General features: G+C 41.9%; 1 protein-coding gene across 2 annotated transcripts in view; it reads right to left on the bottom strand.

The window, feature by feature from the left end:
* The window catches only part of CFAP61 (cilia and flagella associated protein 61), a 290,588-nt gene that overhangs the window by 114,448 nt on the left and 150,128 nt on the right, over positions 1-26,012 (bottom strand). For both annotated transcript variants that reach the window (NM_001193937.3, XM_028827214.2), the window contains 1 exon segment: positions 10,488-10,615. In NM_001193937.3, coding sequence (NP_001180866.1) covers positions 10,488-10,615 — 128 coding nt within the window.

Consider the following 26,012-nt stretch of genomic DNA (forward strand, 5'->3'; position numbering starts at 1 on the left):
TTCACAGCAAATAATTCCAGTGGGGATTTCACGTTGCTGTGGATACAAAGGGAGGAACAGCTCAAAGATACTTGTAAAGCAGGGAGGGATTAGGGTATCCAGGGAAATAAGTAAAAGGTATTGTGTTTCATTCCATGCTTCAGGAGGACAGCTACAAAATTAGGTCTAAACATCCTTATCCTTCAAATAAAGAGGGTCACATTGCCAATTTATTGTGAACATGATAAAAGAAACATAAAACTTTTCATGGTGCTTACCCTTCTGGGCAGTAGATACATGTCAGCCCGCTAGGCGATCGCTAGTTATTTTCTAGCTGATTTTGTCTGTGTGCGTCTGCAGGGTGCAGGCATAGCAAAGGCAACCAAAGCAAGTGATTTAATTAACTGCTTTAATTAATGCTGTTATTTGAACAAATAGATAATGTAGAGAAAAAATTATTACCCCACATCGATCTAAATGTTTCAATTTAATTTACTAAAACCTCTGCTTTCTGAATGGTTCAAAACGTGACAAAAATATTTGCCAAATGAAAATAAATCCTAGCTTGTGATAGATATGTCACCTATCTACATATTCTACTAGTTAAAAAATAACTCAGATTTAATTCAGTCTTAACAACAACACATGCCATAAAATACTATAGATGGAGTTTAAAAGTTGGGAGCTCTGTGAACTTCCAATATTAGAGGCAAAACAAATCCTCACAAAATATTTATTGTAAGTACACAGCAGATTAAGAGAATCTACCAGTTTTTCCCTGAAATAATTTAACTTTCTTTAGCAATATTTTTTTCTGTGTAAATCATAAGAGACTTTTGGTCAAGGTCCTGAGCCATTAATTTAATTTTTTTACTTTTAAAAAACTTTTTATTTTGGAGGATTTTAAATATACACGAGGTGAAAGAAGCTTAGCAATTACTAACATTGTGCTGCTTTTAAAATACTCACCAACACTGTTTGTTGTGGTTGAAGTAAACGCCACACATTGTATTATTTCATCATAAATTCTCTAACATGCAAGAACCTAACAATAAAATAAATTTAAGAAAACGGGAAAGATGCAGGAGATTGTTAAGTATTTAAAAGGATTTCAGGGGCACATTAACCAAATGCAATATTTGGACCTGGTTTGCATCCTTATCCAAACCAACTAACTGTAAAAGAACAATTTTAAGACCACTGGGAAAACTGAACACGGACTGGTATCAGATGATATTAAGGAGTTATGGGGTGTATGTTTGAGTGTGTTAATAGTACTCAATTCATTTTTGTTGTTAGTAAAAATTAAACGGCAGCTGCATCCATGGCCACAAAGTTGTCGGTCATGACACACTCTGACCTCCAGGGGGAGACCGAAGAGAGAGATCCATAGAGGAGGCATGGGATGGAGGATTCTGAGCACATCCAGAAGGGAGTGGGCAGTTCGTGGGGTAAGACAGAACTTAACACCTCTCTCCCTGACCCTACTTCTCTCTTCTCTTGAGTGCCATCTTGCCCGGCTCCACCTTGGGTGGTGGGTCAGAGCTCCCTGGTCCTGGAGCTCCTGTAGGAATCAGGATGGGACGTGGAGAAATGGGGCAAGGAATAAGTCTCGTAAGGTACCCTGAGTCTGGGTCTGACTCAACACTGGACCCGACACTAAGGTAGAAGTGTCTGCCTGGAGGGCCCTGGGTGCTCTCTGGAGTCCTCAGGGACCTGGCAGGGGAGAGGCGTAGTGGCCAGGATAAGGGGCTAGGCAGACGTTCAGGATCTCAGATAAAACACTTATGTATCACAAAAGAAACACAGAAATCCTTACTGAAAAAATGAAAATGCCAATTGAAAAGATAAGAATAAAATTTGGGAGTTCTGGCAAAACAGATTAAAATGAAATTGAGTTTTCCTTTATAATCTAGGGGAAATGATTAATGATGTTTTTATCTATGTCTATGAAGTAAAACCATTATACATTTACATTTTAAGCATAGGTTTATATATACTGAGCACATACCAGATGCAAATACCAAGATGGCAGCTATCAAAGACAAGCCAGAAAGCCCTTGCACATGAGAGATGGCAAAATACAAAACACAAATCAATTTGTTCCTTAAGGATGGAATCATGGAGCGTTATGGGAATTCAAACTCGAGTGGAATCACTTCTGGTGGGGGAGGATGAAGAAGAGCTTTATGTTTTGGGCAAAGGCTGGCTATTAGCAAGGCTTTATTAATACCATATGGGCAGGTTTCTTCTTGGGCCTTCCTTCTTAATGGTGACAGTTTAAGCATGAGACTTCGCGAAATGCTTTCTGCTAGGTCCAGTTTAGCATGCTAATACTATGAATGTGGGTTCAACTATATAATGCTAATAATAACTTAAAAATTAGGCCCTGCAAGCCCTAAAGTAATGATGTGACTTAGAAGTTATATGATTTGCTAGGAATTAGAAAATGTGGTTTGGAAAACAAACCCATAAATACAAGTTAGTTACAATGAGCAATTACGGGGGAAATAGGTTTCCTTATAGATGAGACTGCCAATTTTGAGCAAATGTCTACATAAATGGCTCCTAAACCCACCTGCATGTCGGAATTACCTGGGGATTCTATTAAAAATATTGTACATATTCCTGAAACCCACCTCAGGCCAGGAACAGGGTCCCAGGAAACTATATTTGTACAACCTTCCCCATCCCTATCCAAGTGGCTGTGATGTGCAGAATTGTAGAGCCTGGAACTTTTGCAATCTGTTGCTTATAGAAACAGTTACTTAATATTAACCCTAAAATCTCAAGGTGATTCACAACATTTTCCTCCACCACAAGGTCTTAAAATAAAAAGGAGAATTCGAACCTTTTTTTTCAGGCCCCCATGTCTTACTATACTGGTAGTGTTGGATTATCTGTTTGAAAGGCATTATCTTCAGAGAAGTACACTTAGCGAGAAACCTGGTCTCCACAAGCCACCTGCTCCATAGATGGCTTTGCCTGCTCTGGGTCTCACACAGAGGCTCACGGTCCTCCCACTCCCCAGCAACGAGGACCACCGGTCACCTCTACTGGAGGGCCCTCATGCCTGTGTTTCCAGGCAGGGCTCTTTCTGGGCTTCCCTTCCAAATTTCTACCCAACATCAAATGCTATAAGTCGGGGGCAGTTTGACATGTCCTTATTCCTTCAGTCCTCTTGTACGTCATTTTATGTGTGCCAAGATAAAAGAATTCAAATGCATGGGTGTTACGGCCCTAATCCTCCCTCCGCAGGGAGGAAAGTAAGTGACTGGCGGATGCAGAGCTGACGAAGTGGGAGAGGGTGAGCAGCTGAAGGTGTACGATGCCTTTTGCTTTTTTGGGAGTGAGGCTGCCCATGAAAAAAGCGGGGATGGGAGGATGGGGCAGGAAGGGCAAAGACCACATTGGCCTATTGGCCTAGTGGCATTGACTGAGTGAGTCCCTGCAGGTCTCGTGAAGACACACATTGCTGGGCCTGATTCCCAGAGTTTCTGATGCAGGAGGTCTGGGTGGGGCCTGAAAATCTGCATTTCCAACAGTTCCCAAGTTTTGTCCATGCTGGCGGGCCAGGGATGGCACTTTGAGAGGCTCTGTTCAAGGAGGAGAAAACTGAGAGGCTCCTGAGCGTTTGGGAGTCTCAAGAAAGGAGGGTGGAGTTTAATGTAAGTTTCTATGAAGGAAGTGTATGATCCCATTAAATATCTGAGAGACATGAATCTCTTAGGAGGATGTTCTGCAGACTCCAGGGAGTGTCTCACCAGGAGTCAGATGCAGCTGCAGGTTGGAAACACCTCCGGCTCAGTCCTCAGGGAAGAGGGCGTCCTCCACATAGAGGACACTCCAGCTCCCCAGTCACTTCCCGCCTTTGAAAGTCAATGCAGGCTTCCATGGGGGTCTAGACATGCAAATTTACTTACTGGGGAGGTGTCTGTCTAACAAGTGTCAGCACTAGGCCTTTGGACAGATGCTTGACATTTGTTACCTGACTGAATGCTCAGGCCGGTGTGTGAGGAGGGAATTCTGGATGCCTTCCCTGCAGCACAGGTGAGAAGACTGAAGTTCTGGGTATTGGAATCATTCTCCTGGGCCCTCTCCACTCCTCGCTTCTGACTTCCTTGACCTGCCACCTCCCCTGCAGGGCTGGGAAAGCAGAGCCTGGCCCTACCCCCAGGTTTTGGATTCAGTCCCTGGAGAGTGGGGCCTGAGTATCCCCACCTCCGACAGCTTCCCAGGCAATGCTGATGGTGTTGGGCCACAGACCATGTTTTGAAAACTACTGATTCTAACCTTAACTCCATCCCAAAGTAGAAATAAAGTATTTGCCAAGACAAGGTCCTTAAATGCCATCTCTTTTCCAGCAAAACTTTCTGGTAGTACACCTGCATCCTCTTTAGAACTGCAAGAAACCCACAAAAACCTCTCCACACAGCTTCTTCTCCATCATCGTCTATGCCCAAGTTTCAGTAAAAGGCAACTTCAAGAATATTAACAAGGAAGAACCGAACAAACTTAGCAAACGAAGGGACCGTAAGGGCACTCCAGAGACAGTGTTGAGGCCCACTCACCTCACCCTGGCCCACCTGCTCACCTGAAAAAGGGTCTCCTGTCTGCCTGCCTCTGCCCAAGGCCATTCTCGGACCTCAGTTGTCCACAGTGGGGACCCACCGACAAGGGTGTCTTTTGGCTTTGTGGCTGTCCTCACTTCCCTGTCACATGGCCCTGCTCTCAGGCAGTTCCCTAGGATCACTCCCAAATCAGCTACTTGTATCCAAATGCTTTGTTTTCAGCTTGGTTTGAAAGAATGCAAACCAAGACAGGTACCAATGTGATTATTTGAAAATCATCCAATAACAAATGATGAAGACTGAGGAGGCGGGTGTATGACTCAGATCCAGGTACATGGTTTGTGCTGTGTGTGATCATGAAAAATGCATTTCCTACTTACCCTTGATGCCAAAGAATCACAAAGCACCCACAAAAAAAGGACAATAAGCTGACCTTCCCCCATCGAAAAGGCCTAAGGTTGCTCAAAGTGGATTGCTTTGCTTTTGTTCTGGGAGTCTCTAATGTGGGTATGAGGAGATAAGTTACCTTGAAACAAGCAGGGGTGGATAATTTCAGTAAATGGAGGTGCTTTTATTTAACATTAATTACATTTAAATATTGGAGTCAAATAGGAAACCCCGTTGTGATTAGTGACACCAGGGTGCGTTCTGGATCATTATTCTCCGATGGCAGAATGTCAAGTCTTGCTGCCTGGGGAGAATGAGACTCTTGTATCTGACACATAAAGCTCCTTCCACCATCCCCTTTGCTCTGGCCACCAGACCAGCCTCTGCACCAGACCTGATGTCCTGTATGCCCCGTGGATGTCCGTCTCCTGTACGCCCCCGCTGTGGATGTCCGTGCTGCCTGCTGCCTGGGCACATTGGAGGGCGGCCCTGCACATGCCCTGGGCCTCACTCCCATGCTGTCTTAGCACAGGGCAATGAACAGGGCAATTGCGAGGAGCACACGTGCAGAGACCGAGAGGACAGGCAGTCACAGTCACAAACCTGTCCATTGCGGTTGAGCTCTGAGATCAGCAAGGAAGCACTGACTATTTAATTAGTCACCTAATTAGTGACAGGCCACACTGAAGGTTTCAGATGTCCTCAGACAAATGTAAAGATAAAAAGCCTAATTAAGCCGCCAGCGCTAGGCTGGCTGCTGCCAGAGCCCACAGCTGTGCCGGATATTGTGCGGAACTGCACGACCTGATAACAGGAGTTGTGGTCATTGCCACAATTGCAGCTTTAAAAACATGCCCTGCTTGGTCCAAGCTATTCTTAGTCACCTCGACACATTCAACCAGATGAGGGGATCAATGTCTAGGCTGAAAGTCTGAGGTTGCCTCTTTTGCTGGGATGATTTGGTTGGTTTTCAAGAAAACTCTTCTCAGTGGTGGAAATGGAAGACAAGGGGAACCCGGGCTTTCCAGTGCCCACCAACCAGTGCTTCCTGCGAATCAGTGTTCTAGTCACACGGAGGGTCGCGGGGACACAGGCTGGGCTGCTTTCAGTCATTCTCATCCGTGACTCTTGTAAGCATTTTTCTAGTGCCATTACAGGCTCTTCAAAAGATTCTTTACGTCAGGATTAAATTAGGAAAGAGTTAAAAATAATGGATTAAAAAGGAACTTCCCCGTAATTAGGAGTAAATACTACAAAACACTGAAGCATAGAGACTCATGTGCTGAAACAGAAGAGGAGAGCAACTGCCTCAGCTCCATGAACGCAGGCCCAGGAGACAGTCAAGGTGCTGTTCTGCATCATTCTGGAAAAAACGCCTGTTTGGGACACTGTCTGGGGCAGGGCCTGAGGTTCTGCATTTCTGACGAACTCACAGGTGATGTCAATGCTGCTGGTCCACGTGTCACACCAGGAGTGAAAGGATGCAGAGAGGTGCATACACCTGGTTCCGGCTCCTCCTCCTCTTCTTTTTTTTTTTTTTCTTCTATTTTGCTACAGCATTTATATACTTTAAAAAAAAGATTCTGGAGTATCTTTGTGGAAACCTGAAATAGTCAAAGCACTGCATTTGAGGAGTTCAGTGATGCTAGACTCGGTGGAAGTTCACTTTATAGTGAGTTCACTGTACAGATCTCACCCTCATAGGGTTTGTGGAGTTTCTACCGTGGTGGTGCCTTCGGGCTGGCAGGACCTGGGAGCCCCTGCTGGGACTCTCCTTCGGCACAGATGAGGACAGTACCTCCCTCAGGGCCACAGCACTTCTTGGCAGCAGAGGTGGGCTAATGGCTGCAGCCAAGTTCTTTCTGCTTTCTCCAGTGCTTGGAGGTTTTACAGAGTCTTCATAATGGAAGTGCTGAGAAGGAGAACGCACACGTGACATCTGCAGTGTCCGAGCTAGGAACTTTCAGTCCCAAAGAACAGGGCAGCCAAATGAACAAACCCACCAATCACAAGAACAGTCATTGAAAAATAATCCAAGTGTATCACTTAAATGTCTTGGGCATTATGAAGAACACACATAATCTCACAGTGAATGTCTTAAGATCTGTCTTTTCCCCTCCAATTCACGGCCCTCTACCCCATAGTACAAGCCGGCATTTTCTTCCTCTATGCCCTGCAATGCAAGAGAACCACCCCATTGCCCTTGCCTTGCCCTGCCCAGCTCCTGATCCTTGCCACAAACGTGCACGCTCCTGCGCCCGCCGGGCAGGTGACAGGAAAGAAGCCTGGGTCCTTTCCTCCTGGGCTCCCTTCAGAGGCCAAGTGGACAAGACAATGGGGAAGGGAACCAATGAGCTGAGCCCACCCCACCCTGAATGACTCTACGCCCCTGCCCATCTCCACCCCTGGAGGCCTCCCGCAGGGCTGAGGGAGACTGTAGAAGCCTCTGAGGGCCGTTGGCTCCTAGGCTCTGCTGGGGATCACTAGGGCCAACAACAGGAAGGCACGGAGGACAGCAGGGGAAGTAAAAGACTGGGATGCTGGAGTGTGTCCCCAGGAAAACGCCTGCCACGCATGTCTCCCGGTGCTGGAGGGCCCAAGAGGCTCCCCCTAGGAAAGACAAGACGCAGGACTCAGGCCTGACAACCACAGACAAGGAGATGTGTCTGTGCAGATTAACTGCACACAGCCAGCAGATAAAATAGCATACTTTAAAAACAAGTCAGAACACCAGCGCAGTATTCCCTCATCACATGGAGCTTACATCCTAGGGTATATTAGGTAGTGAGTTTGCGTAAAGCACTTCAGCTCTCCCAGTAGCACCTCAGCACTTGGGGAAGAAAGCATAGAAATTTACACAAACAGCTTTTGGTGTCCCTTGAAGAGAAGACCAAATGTATTTTATAATTTCTTACATGGAAATAATACAAGAAGAAAGTTGTGTTTGTTTTGTCATCAGATGACAGAATTACCAGATTTTCTGGAGAAAGAGGTTACTGTCCTGAGCCTCAAGTGGATTTTCTAGGAACGATGGTGCGCCTGCTGAGTCTGACAATGCAGCTCAAGACTACAAGGAGGCAGCCGGGTGCAGTGGCCCCTGCCTGTAATCCTAGCACTTTGGGAGGCTGAGGCAGGTGGGTCACTTGAGGCCAGGAGCTTGAGACCAGCCTGGCCAACATGGTGAAACCCAATCTCTACTGAAAATACAAAAATTAGCCGGGCATGGTGGCTTGCACCTGTAATCCCAGCTACTTGGGAGGCTGAGGCAAGAGAATCGCTTGAACCTGGCGGGAGGCAGAGATTGTAGTGAGCCGAGATTGCTCCACTACACTCCAGCCTGGGCAACAGACTCTCTCCAAACAAAAACAAAAACAAACAAAAAAAGACTACAAGGAGGCTGATTTTCCTAAATTTTGCTTCCAAAATGTAGATTCAATCCTCATTGGTGGTCAGTGTTGGGTGAAAGCTGTATTTCTTCATTTCAGCTCAAATCATGTATAAAATTAAATTCAAATGGCAGTTAAACTGGGAAAGTAAAATAAGCAGTAGGTTACCATGGTGATTGCTAACTTAAGATAATTAGAGAAAAATAATAAGAAAACTATTTCCTCTTAAGGATTAGAGATCCGTAAACTGATACCAGTCTATTTTTAGTGTACATAATCTGTGTAATAATGATAGAGAATTATGAGTATTTTAGAATGCTTTAAAAAGCTCTATTTGATTGGGAAATTTAATCAACCCAATACTTACATCAAAATTTATACTTGTCTTTATTAAATCTAAGTTGACTCCACAAAAAGAAAATTACTCGTATATGTCTCAATGTAATCATTTAAACAAAACATTATGACTAAGTAGATAGCTAAATTAAGATTTAAGACCTGTTTATGATAACTTCTTAACTGCTATAATTTCACAGCTCCACCTTGATAATTCATCATTCAAAAATGGTTGCATAAAACTTGCTGTTCGAAAGTTTTCAAGGCAGAGACCCATCAGAATAAGTAAAGCACTCAGACTACAATGTGGCATGCCCTGGGAATGGAATATTCCTAGGTGCTTCTCATCATTTCATGCTTGCAGTGAAATATTGCTGCAGACTGACCACATTATTTAAAGCACATGAACTCTGTTACTAACTTCAATAATGACACATAATTTATTTCTAGTTACCTAAGGGTATGTTCTAGAGAACTGAACAAACTGGCTAGAAAGGGAAAAAAATCAATTCTTTTTTTATCTGGTTAATGTGATGTTAAATGAGCAAAATAACCACTTGGGATTAGCTCGTCTCCATGTTAACCAGGCACATACACCTTTTGAGGGTCACTTCCTCCGTTCATTTTCTTACCCAGCCCCTCACAAGGCCCCGCCTGTCTTGAGCTAGGAACTCTGCTGGCTTCCAGAAGAGTGACGGTGGGCTGCATTTTCCTATCTCCTGCTTACCTCTCAGCACCTGTAGTTTTGAATGGTAGCTAAAGTTTTTCACGTGATCCTGAACAAAAGATTTGGATAAACTGGACTCTTAATCCAGGGTTCTGTGGTTCCCAAAGTCAGGGTTTTAAAACATCTATGAGACTTAAAAAAAAGTAAATGAAGGTAGCGAGTTTGACAGAAGCTAGGCAATACACTGATGGCTCCATGTTAGGTGCTGATGATGCCAGGCCATGATCCCAAGTTCTCAGACCCTAACCCAGGGTGTTCTCTATTAAAGAGGTGCTCAATTCAATGAGCAGATGGAGAGAGAGACTGGGGATGCTGCAAATCCCTGAGCCTCACGCATCAGAAAAATGGGCTCTGAAAGGAAACCTTGTTTAGTGCTTTGAGGGGGATGAGAAAACAGCATCAGAAGAGATGCATAGGCCTCTGTATTCCCTGAAGGGTTTTACCTGTTCCATGGGATCCAAAATTCAAGGGCTGAAGAAAGGTCCTGGCCCACATGCCATTTCTGAAACTGTAATGTATGAAGTCAAAACTCATTCCCAAACCTGCCTGATTATGTGGAGTGCCTATTAACATTCAGATTCCTAGACCCTTCCCCAGGAGTCCAGGTTCTGCAAGTTGGGTGCAGGATCTTAGAACCTACATCTTTAACAAATGCTGCAGGTGGTTCTTATGATCTGGCCAGTAAGGAAAACATTCCTTTAGAAAAGGGGTCAGTAGGTTGTTTCTGGGAAGGGTGAGACAGTACATATTTCAGGCACTGAAGGCCATATGGTCTCCGTTGCAACTACTCAGCAGAGGAGTCTGCCATCTAATCTGCTACTGTAGCACAAAAATGGCCACAGACAACACATAAATGAGTGTGGCTGTGTTCCAATAAAGCTTTATTTACAAAAGCACTTGGCAAGCCAGTCCTGGCCTCAGGGCTATAGTTTGCTGACCCTGATGTAGAATATTCTTTCACTGATTGATTCATCCACATAGGCAGGGTGTGTGGAGTACCGAACAATCTCAGGTCTGTTCTCTGAGGGTGTTCTCTTCAGATGTAGAAAGATAATTTTTATTATTTAAAAACCAATCAATCAATAGAATAAAACAACTCACCAAAATACCAATGTCTCTAGGAAGGAAATTCCAACATTGGATGCACCGACCACAATGATCTTGGCATTGACAGTTATTTTAGGTTCCAATGTTAGTTTTCTGTTTGTATGGTTTAAAGCATAACTGATCTGGAAAAAAAATACAAAGGCAAAGAAGGAATCAAAGAAAATGTAGCAGTGTTCATACCCCCAAATTACCAATTATGTAGAGTTATTTAACCAGGACATTACCACCAAAACAAACCCAGTAGTGCCCATGTACAGCCACAGTGAAATGCACGGGAAGGTATTTTTAAGAAATTAATGTATGAATATGTGAATATGCCTGACATCTCAGCTAGGTCACATCAGAATGCCTGGTTTTCAAGATTTTGTCTTAATGCTGACAGATGTCTCATACAGAGCGGAGACCCTCAATGATTAGAGACCACCAGTAAATGATACTACAAGGAGATGGGCAAGCTACTCCCTGAGAATCTGTACTTCCATGAGAGGTCCTAAGTGTTTTCTTCTGTCCACAGTTTCCCTGAAACCTTGAGTGACAAATTATAATAGTTGGGTACTTGAAGATAAGTTTTAGCTCATGTTCAATTCTGTGTCCCTCACGTTACTTAACGCGGTATCTTCTGGACAGTAGATGCTCAATAATATTTGTAAAATGGCAAACATTTATTAAATGGCAAAAATGTGTTAAATAATTAGGGTTGTTCAGCCTTTCAGATACTTCAGAGTCAGGGAGGCCTCTTAGAATCACAGAAAGTAACTGGTGATCATGTTAATGTCCATGTTTACAAAAATGGCCTGAATTAGTCATTGATTTGATTTACTTCCCTGCAGAAGCTGCAAGGGGTACATTAACTGTGCAAAGTAAAGTTTTACAAAGAAGTGATAGAGCATTCTTGGAAGAACATTGGGATCTATGCCAAAAGATCTTGGTTCTATTTTTAACCCATTGATTCAACATACTTTTTTGTTTGGTGCTTACTATGGTGTCTGGACAGTAACAAGAATTACAGCTGACTTCTCATTGGAAACAATGGTGACCAGAAGTCAATGGAAAGATATTCTTATCACCTCATCCCATGCTGTTAACTACATCAGCATTAACTTCATCCTCTGGGTCAGAAATCTCCACATTCTGATAGGTCAAACCTGCTTTGGATTTTCTTAAAATCCTGGGATACCAGGAGTTGGAAGTCTGACAGAATAATGGTAAAGTCTTATTTGGGTTCCCACCCACTTTCCAGTACTGTAGGGGCATGGGTGTGGCCATATGCTTTGCCATTTAAAGGTAACATCTCAGATCTAGAGCATAAATCCCATTTCTCTGTCTCTACATAGCCTAGCAACATGGAGGAAGGAAAATGGCTTGAGCCAAACAATATATTGATAGAAATTTAAAACAAAAGTGGGAGATTTCAGACTCCATAATTAACATTGCTTGTACCTCTCAACATCATTTCCACCCTACAACTCCCACCTTTAAGTTGGCACAACAGAGATTTTGGAAGATATTGGGCTCACTCCCATTTTCAAGAGGGACTCGGATCCACATAAACCAAGTCACATACTCCATTCTCTTTCCTCAGTAATTGGGTCAGGACACACATGTGACCTAAGTTAACCTAATCAGAGTGAAGCCCAGGACTTCTGCATGATAGTTGAAGAAGAGAAGCCGTCTTGTTTTCTGGATGGCATGTGGTGTAAATGTGAAGCCTGAAATGGCTATGGTCATCATGCCAAGAGGGAAACCATCCTGTGTTGAAGCCCCAAGAGAATCACAGAGAAACAGAACAGGCATTCTTTTCAAACCCTACCTGAAACCCATACTACCTTTGGACTCTTCAGTTATATAAGCAGTACATATCAGTGAGATATTGCCACAATAGTGCTGTGAAACAAACCACTTCAAAATGCATTGGCTTAAAACAACTGTCACTTATTCTGGCTCTTGCAATTCTGGGTCAGCTGGAAGTTGGCTGATCTAGGTTGGACTCAGCTGGGTCTGGCTCCAACCTGCAGATTCCAAACCTGCCTCACATTTCTCTGATGCAAGGGAGCCAGAGCTTGTTCTTCTCATGGCAATGGCAGAAATACAAGAAAGGTAAGTGAAAATAGGAATACTTTTAAAATCTGGCCAAAGCAAGTCATGTAGCTGAGCCTAACATCCATGAGTTAGGGAAATACGCTCACCTTTAGAGGGAGAAACCTCAAAATCACACAGTAAAGGACACAGCCCAGGGAGGGATGAAGGCTGGGAAGAATGACACAGCCCACTGCACTTCTTTGATTGTTTAGGCCAGTTTGTTTTTTATATGCTACTGAAAACTTCCTAGATTGATATACTTTCTAAATGAAAATAATGAATATACCATTTGGGTGAAAAAGTGCATGTTCTTCAAATAAATGTCAGTTCTGATTTGCTCTACGAGAATTTCCCAGGACAGATCCATGAGGAATTGTGCGAGAAACCTAGTTCCTACTGGTTCACCTGGGTGCCAGTGTATACTGTACTCTGCTTAATTTCCAAGACAGGCAGGCTGACAGCAAATACATTTTAGCCAGCCTTACGTTGGGTGGTCTAGAGCAAGGAAGGTGGGAAGCATATGTGTTGTAATGATGGCATCTAATCGCAGGTCTAGTTAACAGATTTAAAATGCAAGCATCTTGACAGAGGTCAGAAGCCAAGATTCTTTTCAAAAGGAGATATGTTCAGACATTCCCCTCTGTGTTGGAAGTGTAAGCTAACATTGAAACATGGGCAGTAATGAAATTCTCCGGTGAAGAATTATACCTCATTTATGAAACAGCTCCTGTATCAGTGATACAAAGGCAGTCTGGGGAACAGAACAGAATGGCTTTTGTTTCCTACACAATAGCTGTAACACCAACAGCTGCCGGGCCTCACACATCACCTTTCTAACTGCTAAGTACACAAAGTGGCCTCCGGTGTCAAGAGCCAGCAACCAGTACCAATGATGGTGGGTGTCTCAGGAGAGCGGCCAGGCATCACAATGATTCATAGTCAACCCAATTTTGTGCCCAGGTTTTAATTAAAAACATATCCATCGCCAGGTATGATGAGGTCTTCCGACCTGAAAAAATCGTGTTTTTCTTTTATTAGTATAGATAGTTTTTAAATGTCTTGAAAAAAAAAAATTCTTCCCGGCCTGGAAACCCCCTTCAGTGACAACTGTAAATGAAGACGGCTTCTGCTGCTTTATGAAGGGTTTATTTTGCACAGAAGCAGGAAGCACAGGTTACTTTTTGATGAAAGCAGAATATTTCCTTCCTTTATGTTCCCTCAAACTATGAGTTTTCATGGGAAAGAAAAATAGACATGCAAGATCCTATGAGTCAAGCCAGCTTTTCCTTTTCTCCCTCTGACCATCTGCCAAAAACTGTCCCATGCATTGGAGATTCTATTTTGGGTCTGATTTCCTTCATAGAAAAGTAAAAATAAAAGCCCTAGCTCTTGGCTCACATTTTATAGACAGAAATTAAATGATCCTCATAATGGAAAATTATTTCAAAGATTAAACCGGGTGAATTGTAACCTATTTACCTACCTACCATACCAGGAATAACATGGATGGGAAATCCAATTCTTACCTCCATATCCTTTCCAGACATTTCTATTTTTCTAATGGCATTAGGTTAGCATTTTAGACAAATAGATGATTTTTTTTTTTGAAGTGGAGTTTCGCTGTTGTTGCCCAGGCTGGAGTGCAATGGCACCATCTCGGCTCACTGCAACCTCCGCTGTGGTATCTGCTGAGGGTAATGGTGATTCCAGGACACTGGCTTTTTTCTTAACACTGGATAGAGCATACTCAAAATCAGGTAGCAGAGGTCAAAAAGTGGGCCACGGTGGCCTCTATGATTCAATAAGTAAATTTCTTTAACTAGCATTTTTCTTATATTTCTCTTATCAACTCCATCTGTCTCAATCCCTCATATACCCATATTCCCTATTTGGGCATTATCTTTAATTTGCACATTTCTAAAAGTTAAAATTATTGCCACCCTATGACATTCACTTGTGGCCATTCTTAAACACTTAAGAATCCCAGGTTCAAGCGATTCTCGACAAAGGGATGATTTTAAGTGTAGAGATCAACAAGTAACCCAGCAAGATAAAACAAACCATACATCATGGTGTATAAGCTAACCTTTTAAGCTAAAAAAGAAATTCCTTAAAGTTGATGTCAACTCTCATAATGACTTTAAAATACAAACCATAGATTCCATTGCTTAGGTAGGAAAGGAAGTAATGATAATATTTGATACCCCTGTTAGGAAATTCTAAAGTTGAGTTTGGGGGTTGGGGGGGGCGGGGAGGAATGTGGAAGATTCGGAGGTCAGATGGGAGGGGAGACAGGCTGAGATGGGAAAACAGGGAATAGAAATGAGCAAATATTTATTTATTTATTTTATTTATTTATTTTTTTTTTTGGAGACGGAGTCTCGCTCTGTCGCCCAGGCTGGAGTGCAGTGGCCGGATCTCAGCTCACTGCAAGCTCCGCCTCCCGGGTCTACGCCATTCTCCTGCCTCAGCCTCCCGAGTAGCTGGGACTACAGGCGCCCGCCACCTCGCCCGGCTAGTTTTTTGTATTTTTTAGTAGAGACGGGGTTTCACTGTGTTAGCCAGGATGGTCTCGATCTCCTGACCTCGTGATCCGCCCGTCTCGGCCTCCCAAAGTGCTGGGATTACAGGCTTGAGCCACCGCGCCCGGCCCACAAATATTTATTTTTAACTCTTTATCTATAATTCCCTATGAGCTTCTGAAACAGAAGACTGTACATGTGAGTAGCTGAGTCACTACTGAAGGAGCTTGTGGTTGCTTTTATCCATTTATTTGGTTGCCTGCCACCCTGCAACTAGACTATTAACTCCTAGAGGCCAGGAACTACGTCTCTGTGTTTTGAGCATTTGCCTTCTTTTAGCTGAACAATTTCTGCCATGCATTTTGGGGCATGTGGTAAGTGGTAGAATAGGCACATCAACTTCGTGTTTCGTGGACCCTTTGGAAAGGGTGTTGACATAATTTCTGTATTCCAAATTATTTTAGTTGCTTCATTCCCATTTGCTTAAATGGCCAAATGAATAATCTGGATGTAATAACCACTCAGGATTAAATTTGATCTTTTTAGTAAAAATGATGTTGATGTGCACACCCAGTTGAGTTTATGTCATGATTCACATACATTTGTCAAGAGAACTTAAATAAATAGTTTTGAGTTTTAGTTAACACTTGTTAACTGTTCTGTGTGTATAGAAAAAAAATGGTCAAAATATAATTTCATTGGATATACATAGACCCGAGTTCCGTGTTTCTGCAAGTGGTTTGGTTTCTCTTCTGCACTTAGAATGAGTTAGAATGACTATAAAAGCATTACTGAAACTCAATTTCAATGTTAGATTCAAAATCGGGAGTTATTAAAACAACAAATAGGCTGATACACTAGAAAGCGACAAAAATAAATACAAATGATCCTACATAATACATACAAGGTTCATACTAAAATGGATCACGATGTTATCTATGGTGAATTTTTTCTTATCATAGCATTTCTTTTGGAGGTTACGTTCCACCTTTGGGATCATTAACCTGGGTGTCATTAGCTTGGTGGTAAGGTTTGGGCTTGTTTTCTTAACTTTGCCACTGGTTGAAATTCTGAGCCTCTTTTTCCTAAATACCAGTTTCCTCGGGTGTAAAATGGAAGTAAATTACATGAACCTCTGCTTTCCTCAGCAGGCAAACATGGGAACCAGTCTTTTAAAAACGTCTACAAATACTTTGAGCTTTTCAGGCAAAGATGTTACACAAGGTAAAATTGCAGATCCTCTCTCCCATCTGCAATATGAAAGGCAAATCTTTGAAAAACACGTTTGAAAAGGGCAAAACAATGAGCTCAATTTTCAGCTCACACCCATGTGTATCTACATCTTTTCTTACAGAAAGCTTCCAAAGACTTCAAAGGGAGCTCTGTCCATACAAGGAAATGAAAGCTGGAAAGATTCAAACCCATTAGGAATAAAATTTCTGAAATCCATAATAAGCCTACTTTTGCTTTATAAATGTAATCTTTCTTATGCTTCTCTCTCTCTCTTTTCTCCTTGAGAAACTGTCTGTTTTCCCAATTTGAGCAAAACAAATTATGACAGATTTACAGTGGTACAAATATTAGTTTAGGGCTCAAAGTTCAAGTTGACCTCTTTGAGGCAAAGTATTGCAATATTACAAATAAATAAAGAGTAGGGGGGTATAGACATTTTAAACAGAACCAATCAGTTGGAATCTCTTCAACAGGCATAAAATGCAATTTCAAAAAGACTTTCTACTAAAATAATTTAAAAGTTTCAAAAGTATGATATGAATACCAACACCTCTGTCCCGCAGAGCGTAAGTCTGTTGAGGTCAGGCTGTGGTTTTGAGACTTGCTTTATGAAGGATTCACTTAACTTTCCTCTCGGTTGGGGGTACCAGGAAGCTCAGAACAATTTAGTAGCTCCAGCACTTTAGAAAAAATGTAAACTGTTCTGTCTGTGATATCCACTGAGGGTAATGGTGATTCTAGGATACTGGCTTTTTTCTTAACACTGGATAGAGCATACTCAAAATCAGGTAGCAGAGGTCAAAAAGTGGGCCACGGTGGCCTCTATGATTCAATAAGTAAATTTCTTTAACTAGCATTTTTCTTGTATTTCTCTTATCAACTCCATCTGTCTCAATCCCTCATATACCCATATTCCCTATTTGGGCATTATCATTAATTTGCACATTTCTAAAAGTTAAAATTATTGCCACCCTATGACATTCACTTGTGGCCATTCTTAAACATTTATATTAGAAAAATGATTTGGAAGCTAAGTTGAGGGACTTTACTGGATTTCATCAATTCTAGCGTGCACATTTTTTTAATGCTGGTGTTCCTGAAATCAGCCTTCCAGTCAACAGCATTTCAACAGTAGCAGTCAGCCAGACAGTAGCAGTGACATAGTTGTCCTTACTTGTGCATGGGTACTTGGCCATGGCTGTTCATCATCATCACTTCAAGAGAGTCATGTGCATTATATGCACAATATGTGTTGAGTTTAAGTGCTTCTAACAATGTCTTCAAAAAGATTACAGCATGATTTGGCACTGAAATGAATACTTATTGTTGTGTTCCCATAAAGGCCCAGAAACTGAGCAGCAAGGTACAAATTTGATATTAGTGAAGCAAATACTAGTCATTGGAGGAATGGATGTAATTCCATGTTTTCTTGCAATGCAACAATTGAGTGCTTTTCAGGAGCAAATAAAAGATGACAAGGAGATGAAGCTGTGTTACATTTTGTTACTGAGACACATGCAAAAAAATTTTCCACATCACCCAGCAAATAGTGCAATTGAAGGGCACGTAAATTGCCTCCCCTCTCTGAATAGATGAAAGAAATTTCAAAGCACTAAGACTTATATGACTGATTCATATGCTGTTCAGGACTCTCATTTAGACATTGTGTTACAATTTAATTGGCTGCAGTTTTTTTTCTTAATACTACCTAAAATAAAGGTACATCTTATAATTGATGGCAACTTAGATTTCATGAATTAGGTGGTTAATTCACTTGTTTCCAATTAAATAATAGCCCCCAAACAAGTAGCTCATATGATCATTAAAATATGGTTGCCTTTGTGCAATACACAAACGTCGGCAAGGGAGATCCACTGTTGGCTTTTCAGAGACACTGAAATTCATTAATCCTTAATATAAGGCACATTAGCACAAGAACCAAGATAACCTCATATGGCTCCATGTCTCTCCTTTGCCACCTTGAGTAGTGTAAAGTGTTCAGAAATGTCCTCTGGGTTTCTGCAATATCCTACTCGAATCCTATCTGGTCTGTGTCAGCTAGCTGGCACTCCAGGTATCAGTCTCAATACAGGGTCAGCCATAAACTGGAGAAATGACTTCTCTGGGGGTGAACACACAAGGAAAGGCAGGAATAAATTAAATCCATGGAAGAAAAATGATTTACAGAACCAACAACCTGACTTGCATTGTTCTATAAGTAATAATTAGTACTACCTTACAGATGTATCTCTTTAACAAACTACTTAACATCCTGCTACCTAATCATTCTCAAGCTCTATATCCCCATGAAAGAACTACTTGTACTGGAATAAAACGAGGACATGAGCTGAAAGGTTTGGGAAACACATTCAAAAGTGATGGAAGGCATTCTTCCTATTAAATAGTACCCTTCTGAAATGATGGACAGTTATTAGAGAACAAAAATTGTCTTCCATGTATTAAACTTAAACTATGTTAAAAGGAAAAACAACTTATTTCTTCTACATTTTCTCAGAACACTTGTGATGCCAAATGTGTGAGTTTTTCCCACACTGACCAATTTTCTGACACCAGCAGTGTGTCTGTTCTGTGGTTCAATTCCATTCTGACACTGTCTATCTAGGCTTAGTCCCACAAGGCTGCTCCCTGTACCCCCACTTCACATGCCAATCGCAGGTCCATGTTGCCACCTGTACTTCTGACTGGCTGGCTATCAACTGGAGGTTCCCATGACCCCTGCTTAGGTTACGATAATTTGCTAGGATGGCTCACAGAACTTGGAGAAACAGTTTGCTAACTGTATTACTGGCCATTATAAAAGAGTTGGGCTCAGGAATAGCCAGCTGCACAGGGCATGCAGGGGAAAAAGCACAGAGCCTCCATGTGCTTTCCAGATGTGTCCCCCTCCCAGCACCTCTGGTGTTTACCACCTCAGAAGTTCTCCTAACCACTTTGGTTAGGGTTTTATGGAGGCTTCATCGTGTAGGCATGGTTGATGAAATCATTGGCCACCGGTGGTTGAACTCAACCTCCAGCTCCTCTCCTCTCCCTGGAGGTTGGCAGGTAGGCCTGAAAGTTCCAACTCTCTAATGACATGGCTGGTTCTCCTGACAACCAGCCCCCTTCCTTAGGTACTTTCCAAAAATCATCTTGTCAATATACAGACTCATGTGTTGTTGAAAGGAGCTTGTAATCAATAACAAAAGATGCTCCTCTCACCTTTATTGCACCAGAGTTTTGTCAGGGGTGGGGAACGAAAACAAAATATTGTAACAAAAGATGTTCCTGTTGCTTTTATCATTTAGGAAGTTACCAGTGTTTCAGGAGCTCTGACCAGGAGCTGGGGACAGAGACCAAATGTATATTTATTTTATCACAATATCATAGCATATATGTATATGTTTATAATACAGAGTTTGATTATGAATGTCTTAATAATGAGTTAAGAAATCAGAGAAATATATGAACTAATCTGTGGTAAATGTATTCTAAGATTTTTGTGAAATGAAAAACAGTTATATTGTTGGTTGTTTTCCCATCCTAAAAACAGTAAGGGGAAGGTTTATAGAGAATGTAGGGGGCATCAACTAAGTACTATTTGCTTAAAGGAAAGAGAATTTCAGGTCATTTTTCTCTTTCCAATCTGTATCATAAAGGGTGGGACATATGATATATCAGAGATGTGTGAACAGTTGCTATTTAGCCATAGACTTTAAAATATTTTGTACTTATATCCTGGAAGTAGGCTGGAATCTGCCCTTATTCCTATAGAAACAAAACTATATAGCAAAGAGTTACTATGCCAAAGAGTCATTTCTCCAACTAGAAAAGCAACTCTGGAAAAAAATTTGGGGGATAAAAATCAATATTCTAGAGTCAAAGAACAAAATTTCAACAAATTGAGTTTCACAGATCTGACTTTGATTAGCAATTCATGAACGGGGCAGCATTCAGCCTACAAAACAGAAAGGAGCTCTGATGAGCTAGACAGAGTGGGTAAGCTTTATCAGCAGTACAGAAGTGAAGGAACACAGGAACAATGAACAACTAGTGGATTGTTCATTTCAGTATTTCTTTCCTTAGAGAGACGTAAGCAAAATCTTGCTGGCTTAACAGGATTTGAATATCACCTCTCTCGTGATTTCTCAGCTATTTCAAGTAAATAACTTAGTTTCGGATTGGTAAAGTGGAACTTTAGCACAAGTGACTCCATTTTGGACCCACTATCTTTAACACTAGCAACAAGGACAGTCTAACTTGTTAGTGGGGAAGGAAACTGAATGTGTGAAGCAATTCTGAGGGCATTGAGATAACCTATTCAGTATCCTGATGTCTGAAATTCTACCACCAAAACTTTAACAGAGCTTAATTCAACAATTTCAATTTGACAGATACATACCAAGCATCTACCAGATGCCAACAATTGGTCTAAATGCTGAGGTGTGAATGAGGCATGGTTCTTGTCTTTAAGGAATTCTCATTAGGTTGGGGGACAGACAAGTAAACAAATAAAATGCAGCACATGTGACAAGGGTAGTGTATCAGGAAGCTATTGTTGTATAACAAACCAAGCCAAAATGCAGTGGGTTAAAAGAGTACGTATTCATGTGGCTCATGGTTCTGTAGGTCAGTAGTTTAGGCTGTGCTCACCTAGGAAGTTTTTCTGGACTCAGCAGGTGTATTAGTCTGTTTTCATGCTGCTGATAAAGACATACCCAAGACTGGGCAACTTAGAAAAGAAAGAGGTTTAATTGGACTTACAGTTCCATGTGGCTGGGGAAGGTCTCACAATCATGGCGGAGGGTGAAAGGCACTTCTTACATGGTGGTGGCAAGACAAAATGAGGAAGAAGCAAAAGTAGAAACCCCTGATAAGCTCATCAGATCTCGTGAGACTTATTCATTATCATGAGAATAGCACGGGAAAGACCAGCCCCCATGATTCAATGACCTTTCCCTGGGTCCCTGCCACAACACCTGGGAATTCTGGGAGATACAATTCAAGTTGAGATTTGGGTGGGGACACAGCCAAACCATATCAGCTGGGAAGCCATGGAATCAGCTGAAGTTTAACTGGTCTAGGATAGCAGGAAAAGTCACGTAAGGCAGCTTGGAGAAAGTGACAGTGGAGCTAAATTTAGCAGAATCACTGGGATATTTCCAGGTGAACAAGAGGGAACAAGTTCCTGGATGAGAGAGAAAAGTCAGGGCAAGGATTTGGAAGGATGACACACCCACTGACCCCTAGGTCAGTCTACATGAATGGATTTGCAGATTATGTTCTGAGAGAAACCTTTGAAAGGAGAAGGCTGCATGGTCATGCAGAGGCAATACAAGAAGCAGACGTAGAGGGAGACACAAACGGAGGAGAAGGAGTCGGGACAGAAGGCTGGGAGGGAAAGCTCATGGCCAATTGTGTCCACACCACCACCTCCCATCAGGCAATATTACTTGGTAAATCTCTGCACACAGAATAAGATGAGAACTTCTGTTCCCCCAGGGAATATGCTGTTTGTTCAGGCCCCATAAGTTAAGTGGCTATTTGCTCTGCTGGCTTAGGCCTCTGGTTCATTTGCTAGAACAACGACAGCAGTGGCAGAAAACTCATTTTTTCTGAGAAGTTTGATCCAAGTGAGTGCTGTTCCACAGATACAACTTTTCAATCTTGCTACCTTGCCACCATTTTCACTCCTAGATATTTATTTCACATTTATTTTCACTCCTGGATATTTTCAACACACGTGTCCTGTGAGCAAGCTAACATGTGCGACTCTATTTTAAATTTCTAATGTGTGCCTCCATGCACAATTTTAGTCTTTCAATTAGGCTCACTATTTCTGTTGACATCCAATTGTATCTCTGATTTAGTCTGAAGAAATTAAGCATATCTCTTTCATCTCAATGCGAACAATGGTTTGTATTCTCTTTCACATGACTTTAAAATTCTGTACACCAAAAGGCTCGCTGGGCTTTTGTAAAAGCAATGCACAATGATTGTTTTGAAAGAATAAGCCTTTCTGAAAATTCCTACAGAGTGTGCTAAGGCTACAAAGTTCAAAGGAATTTGGTCAGATTCAATGGAATAGCCTCTTGGTTCAAGTGAAGGACTTGGAGGGAGGAGTAAAACAAATCCACCTTCTTTTTAAATAGAAATGAAAAGAGAGCTAAGCAGAAACGTCAACAGGAAGGAAGCTGAAATACAATAAATGGGAGTGACCACTGCTGAACACCAGTCAGAGAAACATTTTAATAAAACACACAAGGCTAATTTCAGTCACACAGATACTTCACATCAGATCAGGGAAAATAAAGATCTAAGTCTTTACTGCTAATTCTTAGGAAATGAAGATCCCATCCCATGAAAAAAAAATTGGTATAGAAAATGTCCACTGTTTTTCTTCTCATTCTTTGAATCAAATCCTGATGATTTTGACAGCACTTTAAAAAAACGTTAATTCCATGCTCTCAATGGAAACTTTTCCAAAACAGTATTCAAAATATCTGAAGTAGTTATGAAAATAAAAATAAAACCCCCAACCAAGCAAACACCAATAACAATACTGCTGTCATTAATCAGCACAAAAGGCTTCCCCATGCCCAGAAGTCCTGGCAGGGACGCAGGTTGCTGCTCACAAGGGTGACACCTATGTGATGACAGCTGTGACTTTCAGGGTGTCTGAGACTCCAAATACAAAACCAAACAGGAGTCCTCGGGAAATTTTCCCTTTTGCTCACTCTGTGTATATTCAAACACAAACTATTTTCAAAAAATTCCCTAAAACCCCTCTGAGTGGGATGGAAGGGACTAGGCAAGCATATTGCACTGTAATTAACACCCGTTCACCACTGACATCACACGTCAGTGTAAAGATAGGTCACGTACTTTTAATTTCTCACACGCACGTCAGTGGTAAACAGTCCCAGTGTTCGTGTTAATGACACCATCTGGCGCCTCCCATAACTGTGTAGCATTCAGCTTCCAAACAAGATGTAATGGCAGCAACACATGAAACCCACTGACATTTACAGTAAGGAAATTTATTATCAGTCATCGGTTTGGTATAAATGTGTTTGCATGACTGCTGGGGCTATAAAATCGTCACCTTTGCCAGGCAAGCAAAGGTGCAATAAATAATGGATTTTAAGCCATGCATGTACTACCAAATCATTAAACATTTATCACACAGGCACAATAGCATCTTAAGCAACAATTACCACTTGAAAAATTAATGCCACTTTTGAGGGTTAAATGAAAACCATATAGTCTAAGCTTTAACGATTTTTAATGTGGCTCAGTATAGAATATGAAGTTTTTTAATTTTTATTTTAGTTGAATATGATATATATATAAAAAGAGGTCTTCTATAATAATTTTCTCTTGAGGAAGAATCACTCTATATTCTTTTGTTAAATACTAAAAAATACAATTGAAATGTTTCTTGAAAAAGAAATAATGGTTGAAACCTTTCAAAACTAGAAATGGAAAACAAAAGGTTCTTTAGGAGTCACATGGTATTATTTTCTTTAAAATCCTTAATGGATTAATCAGTGATGATTGAAATTAAACTATTTTAACTTTGGATTTAAGGAAACATAAAGTCAAAACCATGAAAATCCCGAGTAACCCAGCCGCATTTGTCCCTACTACTTATTCCTTCCAAATACTCTCCCCATGGCGTGCCAGTAATTTCTCCGATATGCTTGTTCTATGGGTATCCATTGTTTTAAGAACAAAATCCTTAGCAATAACAATTCAAAATACAGATAGATTAGAGGAAGGTTTTATGGAGGATTAGAGGAAGGCTTTATGGAGGATTTATCAAAGAATAATTTTTGACTCAAAGAAACAAAGAGAAACCTGCGTGGGAACTAGTTATTTATTTGCTTGCTGGACGTGGAACAATGCAGGCAGAGAAGCCAGTGACTGCCTTGACATGAGGCTCCCCGTGTGGGAGGTGAACCAGAAGCCAAGCCTGGAGGGAGACTGTGCCATCAAGAGGCTCTGTCACGAGATGCCAAGATGAGCACGCGTCTCCAAAACAACACAATCTCAACATGCAAAATGATCACCAAGCAAAAGGAAACAGAGTGAGCCCTAGAGTAAGTGAGTGGCACTGTTTGAAGAAAAAAAAAAGTTAAGAAGTGACTGAATAAGAGATTTCTCTGTCAGTGTGTGAGTGGGGTTTAATTCCGTGGTGAGAGCTATTGCTTAGAAAGCCTCTGCAGTTTTATGGGTCTGCTCCCTGTGGAGGCTTCTCTGTCCACTCTCCTTTTGCCTGCCCTATGCCCTAAACAGGAAGCAGGTGCAGCGCTCTGCAGGCAGGATCCCTGCTGGGACGGAGGGCAGGATGGTCTGCAGAATACTGAGGAGGCCAGGAGGGGAGCCCTGCTCCCGAATTTTCAATCAGTGGAAAGAAATGTTGAGATTTTAGGCCTTCATCTCTAATAGTGACTGCTGTTTACAGGGGTCCAGGGGACTGTGAGTCTTCTTTGTGTGTCTTGGAGTTGAAATTCAAGGTTTTGTCAAGACCATGCATCTTCCGGGATGGCTTCCTCCATTATTGGGGAGAATCCCTGTGGACAGTGTTCATCTTTGGAGAACTGAATTTAGGACTCAACAGAAGGGCTTGGGGTGGGTTGGGGGGGGTGGTGTCACAGGAACTAAGAGATCATAGGGACGCCCCTCCTTGAATACATACATATTGCTGGTTCCAAGTCACAGAGGGAGAACTTTGGAGCCTGGCCTGGTCAGACAGAGGAGGGGGTGACCACTCCCCCACCATTGCTGTCTGCAGGGTGACAAAGTTGCCTGAATTCCGTCTGTGTGCCCACATACACAAAGCTCTGTTACACAAAGGAGCTACTCCAGGGACTAACTTATGTGGGATTACGCAGAAACGAACACAATCCACTGGGATGGTGGTACTGTTATGAAACAACACAGACTGCCTGAGCCCCGGACATCACAACAAAAACACCGAGTCTGGGAATTTTTCTCAAGCAGCTTCTCTATCCAATATCTGAGAGGGCCCCACACTGCCCTGTCCTTCCATCTGTCACTAAGTAATTCAAATATTTCCTAGAGTTCTTGCTGCTACCTTACATCTTCTGGAAGTGACTATGAGGGCCCTCAAAGAGGTAGAGAATCAATGAATAATTCCAAGAAGGCTTTGCTCATTTCTTTCAAAGTTGTGTCACTTCCATAATACCTGATGAAACACTCTGCCTTCATATGAGAGAGACAGAGAGGGAGGGAGGGAGGGAGGGAGGGAGGGAAGGAGGGAGGGAGGGAGGAGGAGAGAGAGAGAGAGAGAGAGAGAGAGAGAGAGAGAGAGAGAGAGATTGCACACCATGGCGAAAACAGCTCTCCTGAAGGGTGTGAATAAAACAGTTAACAATGAAGGGAGAGAAACAAAAAGCTATTCAACAGATGCATGTCATTTTTACTCTTCAGTGTGGATCAGTTTTTCTTGTTAATTATATCACCTATTCTTTCCTTATATTGATAATTACATAATTACATGAAACAGATGGGTGACAGAATGCACCCAGATGGTGAGAACGTAAACAGGCTTACAAATTGCTTATTCTTGAGCATATTAAAAAGAATTATTTAATAATACATAGATTTCTATACTCTACACATCTGTTGAGTAGAGCCTCAAAATGGGTTACTTTGTCATTTT

The sequence above is a fragment of the Macaca mulatta genome, chromosome 10 (assembly GCF_049350105.2).
Source record: "Macaca mulatta isolate MMU2019108-1 chromosome 10, T2T-MMU8v2.0, whole genome shotgun sequence".
Classification (NCBI taxonomy): Eukaryota; Metazoa; Chordata; class Mammalia; order Primates; family Cercopithecidae; genus Macaca; species Macaca mulatta.